The following is an 8,479-nucleotide window of genomic DNA, read 5'->3' as shown; positions in this document are numbered from 1 at the left end:
TGTTTTTACTTTGTATCCTGTAGACCAGTAAGGAAAAAGCAACACATAAATAAGAGGCACAGTTGGACTGTATCTGCCTGTGTTAGGACTGGACCAGTGTGCTTAACCTCGTTCATTGCCACCCCATGATTAAGTGGTCAAGAAGTTTGCTTAAAGGGCTGCTCCAGCTTCACTGCTGTTCTTCCTGGATAACTTCAGTCTTTGCACTGTACCATAAAACTATTTCACTTGGTTTGCTGCCTGAAACATCAGTTTCACCTGGAATTTACTGATGCTTTGAAGCTATCAGTGTAGAACAGCTCATGATCAAAACCAGGAAAAGATACGTAATTGTAAGATGTGGACATCCCGTAAGGAAAACAGATAAATACAGATAAATAATTTTTTATTAAATCTACCTTCCAGTTATCAAAGTGGAGTATTGAACTTCTGCATTGAACCACTGTGCTACTAAGAAATTACTGCCACGTGCTACACATTAGGTCACTAGAAATAGAAAGTTCATAAGCCTTTCCTAACTCAGTGGTTTCTTGCTGTGAATCTGAACACAGAATCCTAAATTAATTTCTACTCTTATTGTAGGATCAGAAAGAATAAATTTTACCAGGCTCTTAATTTTCATATTAATTCTGCAAACTTCATTGTCTATCTATTCTTTATATTTAACGTTTTTTACCAGTGGTGTAGTTAACAATTTACAGAATGAGAAAACCGCATGTGAAAAATTGTCAAAGAATGATCTTTCTGTGGTTTGCTGTGTCTCTGGGGATGCAGTGTCATGTCCCACATTGTTGCTGCAGCTCTAATGCACCATTTCATATTTTCCTCTGAAGGTTTGCAAAAGTGCTGCATTTTGAGTGCTTTTTTATGGTTGCTTTTTCTTACAGTCCTGCTTGTTATCCTGACTTATTGATCATGAGGTAAAATCAGTCTTCCTTGTTGTTTAGTTTGCCCCCTGCCACAGATAATAAAAGTGGTGTCATGTATTGATCATTACTTTTAAACAGGATCAGGAAGGAAGAGTTTTTGGTAAGGCAAAAAGTTTGATTAAATCAAGTCCACATTCTATTAACTTTGGCAAAAAAAAGGTCATGGTTTAAAAGGCTTTATATAAAATGAAAAAAATTTAAAGTATTTTAAGTGTTCTGCTGAGTACATGTATATACTTGTGTAGCCCAACATCTTCCTTTATAGTTGCCCAATTTTAAAAAGTAACAATTCAAGAAACATTTTAGAACTCCTCCATGATGTTATAAAGTGCACTGTAAAATTAATTTGACAATAATAATCTTGTATAGAAATAAGTTTATTTTTCACTATCAGGGTGGGAAAAATAGACAGGAAAGTGAAATCTGTGGGGAACTTACATGATGTTTGCACTGCTGAATTCCATGTAATAAGATTTCACAATTACTCACAGCAAAATATTATTATTGTAAGTGTGATTTGTTTTTAATATACCTTGAACTCTTAGTCTAATTTTACATTGAAGGAGTAGAAGGTCTGTATATGAAATATATCTTAGAATGGTTTTACCAAACAACTGAGTATCAATCTTACTTGGTTTGTGTGTCACTTACTTTTTTCTTCAGGGTTCATCATAGCTTCTACATTTTAGAGAGTCTTCAGCATGGCCATTTTAATTCAGGTAGTCTGAAATTCTGCCACAATTCTCCTGACTATAAAAGCTAAAACTGCATTCTCCAGAGCTGAGTTAGTGTTCTTCATTCAGAGATGAGGCTGTTGACTAATTTAGTCAAGCTATTGCATTCTAATTGCATCTGTTTGTTGGCAAAATCATTCTCTGCTGACAGCTTTGTGCCATGTACAATGCCACTGCCCAGCTCTTAGGAGCCTTTCCAGCATTCTTCTTATAATTGAAAGCCATTTGTCCTAAATATGAATCTGCATATTTAAAACTGTCCATGCTATGTGATATACTGAAAACAGGATGTTAATCTATTTAGCCTCTTCATTAGAAAACCCAATTATAATTCTAATTTTACCACATTCAAATAATATTCTTAGCCATATATTTTGAGTTCTTCTTCTACACATTGTGAAAAAAGATTAACCGCTTGTTTAGTATCAAGGCATCCATTTTGCAGGATTGATTCCATTTGACTTATCTTCTGTTTCTCCAACTCCTGTATCTTTTTGAGCATTTCTTTACCTTTGTCCTGCAAAAAGAAACATTTATTTCACTAAAAACTATCCAGAGCATGTTGTAATCACCCTAACAAAATTCTGTTCTACTGTCCTTATTTTAATCTTTTAAGAGTTTCTAGGGTCGGCATTTTTGTTGGTAGAAATCAGTATCATGACAGGTGTTCTTAGAAATCTTCCCTAATATCTAGCACTCACTTCTTCCTTGTCTGATAGACTGAAGGAATATTAAAGCTCCTTTAGCTATTAGCTATCAAAACTTAAGCGGCCATCTTACTTTTAAGAAGATGTATCTGTAAATAGGAGAGATTTTACTGCTAAAAGTAAGTGGCTACCTTCCTGCTTCACTAAAGTTCAGTGACGTTCTGTGTTCAGCTACCTTTGTCATCTTGTTTCCTTTCCTGTCCATACCAAGCAATGATCAAAGGCAAGCTCTCCTGTCCACCTGACACCAGAGACCTGAACAGCTGTAAGAACTCTTGGCAGAGTTGTGTATTTGCCTGTGCTGCTGGGGCATTTCCCCATTGTGTGGCTGGTGAGGGAGTCTGTGGGGGCTGCTCCTCTCCGGGGGCTCAGCCTGCCAGCACAGCACAGTGCTGGTTGCAGTTTCCAGTGTCAGGAACATGTGCCTGCCAGATGCCAGCACTCTGGGCTCCTGGGGCACTGCACTGTTCTGTGCAATCCATCAAAGGGCATTCACTGCCATCACATTAACAAAATGGGAGCAAGGACCTTATAGAAACCACCTGCTTGCATTGAAATCTAATTGAATCAACGTACCTTGGTAGTTTCCATAACTACAGCAGCGCTTTCATGTTTTTTATAGAGCTCATGTCTTCGATCTGGCTTACTCTGAAAACGTGGTTGCTTCTTAACTGGATCATCAGGACCAAATGTAGGGGACGTAGTTTTTAATAACGGAGTAATACCGGGCACAAAAATGAAAGGCTTGAATACAGATCTAGAAGGAAAAAATAGAACAGAGATCCTTTACTGACACTGTTTCGTTAACATTTTTGAGTCAGTAAATTGCTGTATTTTTTCCCATTCTTCTACTTGCTTCTTTTGAGAAAAAAGTATTAAAAAACCATCTAATGGTGTTAAAGTCATTGTCACAGCAGTGTTCCATTAAGTAGGTTGGTAGATACCATTAATATACATAATGTGCATTTATGTTCCTCCTACATTTTGAGTGTGCTTTTTCAGGGGTAAAAGAAAACCAACCCAAAGTTGCAACACTTTTTCATTTAGATATTTACAATTTTTTGTCCAATTTACTTGCTGCTACATCACCTGGCAGGATCTGGAGTTCCAGTAAAGAAGTGAATACAGGGCAGATTAGGCTGCTGAGGCAGTACAGACACCATGCTGCCAGTTGTCATAAATCCACCTTCCATGTTAATGCCACTCTCTTTGTCACGAAGAATTTCCATCATTATTTCAGAAGTGATAGATCCTGTTCAAGATACAATACAATTATTTAGCCACAGAGCTAATATACCAAGTGAATGACATGTTCCCTACAACTGACTCCTTTTGGCAATGCCAGTTTTAGTTTGTCTGTGTTGGCAGGGGGAAAAAATCATCCTAATGGAAACCTTAATATGGAATACACTTGTATTGCTTTCCCCAAAGTATTTATTTCAAAGAGAGGTGATAAAACATGCCTTAAAAAATGGGGAGTAGAAAGACCAATGGTATTTGCCTGAAAGGTAAATTTCATAGGGCTAGCAAATGGTCATTCACAAAGTAACTTTTCAGATGAAAAGTAGTAGCTTGGATTAAATGCTGAAAAGTAGTAGCTTGGATTAAATGCTGAACTTTGAGCTATGGAAGTAAGATAGATCTTTATAATACGGGTTGATATTTGAACAGAGTTAATACCACTATGATGCTTTGAAGTTATAAAAAAAATAACAACCATGCGTGGATTTTGTGTGAAACTTTGAAAATGAAACACCAAAATTGTCACTTGTTTTGGAGGGGCTTTTTGGTGAGTGGGTTTTTTAAATTTTCATCCTTTTCAAGGAGGCACTGGAGTGGCATTACATTCTATGCTCAGAAGCCACAATAGTACATCTATTTGTCGAAAAGTCTTTGTCAGCAAGCTGTGTGAGGTTTATTGCCAAGTATCTGTGAAAATAATTCCTGCTCAGGAGGAACAAAACCCTTTCCACATCAACCTGTTCAGTGATATCACTGTTGCTGTATAGTGTATGCTGAAGCTCAGTCACTGACGTGGTATCACCCAACCATCCAATCTTCTAACAGGCAGCTCTTGCAGGATGCTTTTCTTTGCACATTTGGTGTACCAGTAGAGGGTATGCTTATGGCAGAAATACATTAGTTCACTCACTCTTTATTTTTATTGGAAATATGTATAGTCTACCACTTTACTATTTTAGTGTTTCCCTTACTGAGTTGTAACTGCAGAATTTTTTTTAACTACTTTGCCCTTTCCTCTTAAAATAGTTACTCTGCTAAGTTTTGTGTCTCCAATATTATTTTTTCATACATCACCCAGGTTGCATGTAGACAGACATGCAGCACTACATTTCAGCAAGAAGACACACTTAAGTATTCCTATAGTTGCTTGAGAAGGTCAGAGAATTAAAGAAATCAGCAAGCTAGATGAATCAAAGGAATTAAAAGAAGCAATGGCCATTTTGTCAGCTACAACTTGGCAACCTGTCCAGCAGGGAAGAAGGTACTGCATGTTTTACACTAAACTCTATTATTTTGTATGCTTGAAATAACATTCCCTATTTTTTTGAAATATGAATAATATTTCTCTAAAATGGCCCTCACATAGTAGGCAGCCTGGAAAACCCCCAGAACTGTAATGCAACTGACTGAAAAAGCAGGGATGGGTAGATGAAGAAACCAGTGATTTTACTGATGCTGTAAACCAAATAGCTTTTAGTTAAGGCACCTATTTAAAATAAATCTGAACAAAGTGAACCATATGAGACTGATAACCTGAAAACCTCGTGGGATTTTTAAAATGGCTCAGGTAAATGCCTGAAAATGGGGATTTAGAATGAAAACATAGATACAATCTCAGCATTGTTGTAATACAAGTAAATACAGGTATTATGAAAATGCTTTCAGTATTCAGAACCTGCAATTCCCAAAATGAATGCAGGATTTACATGATCACTATAGCAAGACAGCAAAAGTAATTCACTTTGATGCATTAACTAAATGCTAAACCTGGTCTGGCAGAGTTCAGCCAAATAAATAAAAGAAACAAAGGGGTGCAATGTAATCCTGATTCAGATTAAATACTTCACATGAGCATGTGTGAATACATCTACAGCAAAGACCTGCTAGATGAATGCAGTCAAAAGTGAAGTAATAGGTTCATTCTTTAGGAGTCTGAAAAGCAAGTGCTTGAATTAGTGACTGCTTAGAGTACAGAAAATTACTTTGTTCTGCTCTTGGTGTGTTTTAGTAGACTACACAAGTTTAGAGTGGCCATTGCAGTGAAACAACAAAGAATTAAAAATTAATGTCAAAAATGAATGCAAGGTATGTAACTGAATGCTGTGCTGTTGCCTTACACAAATGGTACCTGACTGAAGCTGTTCATAAGCTCTTCATTCTTTGTGGCTGCAAACTGCTGGGAATCTGTTTCGGCCTCTAGTTTTTTTCCTTAGCAGTACGGTAATATTATGTAGCCTATCAAAATGTTTCAGAACAGGTCTTACAGGGCATTTAGTGGTATGGTCATAATGTGACCTCTCAGGGTTGTTACTGTAGCTCTGTATGTTTGATATTTGACCCTTGTTTTAATTTTTCCTCCTCAATAAATTAGGAAAAAAAATGTATAGAAACTTCCAAGTTCAGTGCTTCTCTTAGGCAAAAAGTTATTCTAGTAAGTTGTGGTTTACCAAGTCATGTGAATGACTGGCTGCATCAGACATATAATAATTTATTATTTGAATTAATATAGCTTACTAAATATTTTGCATATCTTGAAAAAAAAATTCAAAAGGTTACCTTTGTGTTTGTTCAGAAGTTTATAGCCTTCACAATATCGGCCTCCAGATGTGGTCATTCTGGCAGTATTGACAAAAGAATATGTGGCAGCAAAATCAAATTCCTTTTCCCCATCCCACCAGCCATTGCTTTTGGCATATTCCTTCAGTTCTGGGTGTTCTCTGTCAATCTTGGTTGTGATAGAGAGCTGGTTGGAAATATTCCGTATGCCTCCTGTTTGTAAGTTGCAGAAAGAATTGTTTTAGTACATTGAATGATTTTTCTTGGTATTTTGTTCACAATTAGCTTAGTAAAGCAAATTAGCCCTGAAGAGTTTCCTACAAGATCAGTGAGTCTGGTGGTTTATTTCTGGCCCTCTCTCCTCAGCCAGATGTATTTTTCTGATTGAGTTTTCATGCCACTCATTTCTGACTCATTTGCTTCTATTGCCAGCATTGTATTTCAGGTTCTGTCCTGATTATTCCCACATTTACATTCTGCTTCTGAGACATTCAAAGATCAAGTTTGTCCTCCTAAGTTCACTGGAAGAATCAGCCACTTCATGGCCCAGTACACCAATCCTGTTCCCAAATGAAATTGTCATGGATTGCTACCATCATTATGACCATGCATACTGCTGACTTTCTTGCTGTCCTCTGTTTTCCAAGTGCAGGAGTTACCTCTGGCTCTGAAAAGGCCCCTGTCACCCAGCTCCTCTGACAAACTGCCAGCTACTCCACACTCATGCCCCAGGAAGCAATGCCTGTTCTTTACAGGCACATGTATGCACTTCAACGTTAGTTTGATGCCTTAATGAAATGGTAAATCAAAATTGAACAACTCCAAGGCGTCATAGCACTTGAAATGTTTAGAACAAAGAGCATCATCCATACCTTCTACTTTTTCTGCTGCCCAGTATTTTCCTGATGTCTCCAGCACCCATGCTTCCTTTCTGTCAGCTATCAGAAAACTGTTGTGGTATGTAAATGCCATGTTGCTCTCCATACAGTTTCCTCCCTGGCCATATTTTTCCAGCAAATCAACTATGACATTAAGAGCCTTTTCAGCTGTGTCTGCTCTCTCAAGTCCAAGCCTAAAAGAAAAGGAAAATGTTATTTTTGGAACAATGAACTCTGTATAGGACTATTCAGCCTGAATATTCCAATTGACCTGGAATGATATTTCTATATGCAGCTGGCAGTTGTATGATCTGGTAAGGAAAAAACACAAGTCAGGTAAAGGGCTTCTTTGATGTGGGTCCTCTATGAACTTGACATGGGGAAAAACACCAAATGGAAATACAGAAAGGCAGGGAGAGGGGTCCTACAAAATGCTTACAAGTCCTGTGCAACTATTGGACTGGGGGGAAACTACCAGAAGAATTGACTGACTGCTGTAGATCAATGGAATTTACGCTGGCACCTGTAGTGTAGGAACATGAACTTGTTATTTACATGGAAATAGGCAGCTGAGACCAAAACTTAAAAATAATGTGTGTGAAAGATGGGGGAATAGGGAAAGGAGTTTGGACCCTATGAAAAGTACTGTTTGGACCCTATGAAAAGGTCCAAACAGTAGTGCCTGAAGTCCATCCACCTGTGTTCTTGCAAAAGTCTTGTTTCCATTTAGTATAAATTTTATAGAAAGAAAAACGTTTGCTAATTTTTTGACGAATTCTGGTCTAGTGTCTGATACTTCTTATGGGCTCCTAGCAATAATCTAGTGCTTGTGCCAAGAAATACTTACTTTTAACCGTGGCTAGAACAGTGGAAGGAGTGCCTTCTGAAAGTGAAAGTACTAGTTCCCCTTAGAAGTCTAACATGTTTCCATGTAAATTCCGAATCCGGTACCATGTACCAAAAAGGAGAAAAAACCAAAACAAACCAAACCAGCTTGTGCACACCTTACGAGGTCCATGCCGAGGAGAGCTTCCCCACCGCAGACCTCCTCCCTGCCCCACACGGCCTCGTTGCCGATGCACACGCCGTGCTCGTTGGCGCCCATCTCGGCCCCCCAGAGCCAGGAGGGGCGGCTCAGGACCACGGCGTGGGTCCTCTCCACCTGCTCGATGCTGATGTAGGTGCACTGCAAGAGGGCAGAGCACACTGGAGTCACCGTCCCCGCTCCGCCGGCCGAACCGCGGGCTGAGCACGCACACAAGGGCTGGCAGAGGCGTTCTCGCCGCCCCCCGCTCTCACCTCCAGCGCGGCGCCGGGCGGGTGCGCGGCGGCCGGGAAGTGCACGACCTCCTGCACCTCATCTGCCGGCCGGTCCGAGTTCTTCCCGAACACCACGCGGCCCCCGGGCGCGGCGGGCGGCAGCGCCACGAAGG

At 39.3% G+C, this 8,479-nt stretch overlaps 1 protein-coding gene across 1 annotated transcript; it reads right to left on the bottom strand.

The window, feature by feature from the left end:
- Nucleotides 1-1,288: 1,288 nt before the first annotated feature.
- On the bottom strand, nt 1,289-8,473 carry SCRN3 (secernin 3). Its single transcript, XM_063162167.1, has 7 exons — nt 8,346-8,473; nt 8,051-8,232; nt 7,041-7,240; nt 6,169-6,381; nt 3,460-3,622; nt 2,947-3,127; nt 1,289-2,180 (listed from the first exon to the last, which is right to left on the bottom strand). The coding sequence occupies exons 2-7, from the start codon at nt 8,149-8,151 to the stop codon at nt 2,025-2,027; spliced, it is 1,014 nt and encodes a 337-aa protein (XP_063018237.1). The 5' UTR covers nt 8,152-8,232; nt 8,346-8,473; the 3' UTR covers nt 1,289-2,024.
- Nucleotides 8,474-8,479: the final 6 nt, after the last annotated feature.

This window comes from Melospiza melodia, chromosome 8 (assembly GCF_035770615.1).
Source record: "Melospiza melodia melodia isolate bMelMel2 chromosome 8, bMelMel2.pri, whole genome shotgun sequence".
Classification (NCBI taxonomy): domain Eukaryota; kingdom Metazoa; phylum Chordata; class Aves; order Passeriformes; family Passerellidae; genus Melospiza; species Melospiza melodia.
The sequence above is the reverse complement of the archived record's forward strand: the minus strand, read 5'-3'. Positions and strand labels throughout refer to the sequence as shown.

Bases quoted from the DNA above. Each gene is read 5' to 3' on its own strand.
- SCRN3 (XM_063162167.1), bottom strand. From the start codon at position 8,151: ATGGGCGCCAACGAGCACGGCGTGTGCATCGGCAACGAGGCCGTGTGG. The intron at 7,241-8,050 runs GTGTGCACAAGC...CTTTTCTTTTAG, and splicing joins CTCGGCATGGACCTCGTAAG to GCTTGGACTTGAGAGAGCAG. The intron at 6,382-7,040 runs GTATGGATGATG...ACTTACAAACAG, and splicing joins GGCAGCAGAAAAAGTAGAAG to GAGGCATACGGAATATTTCC.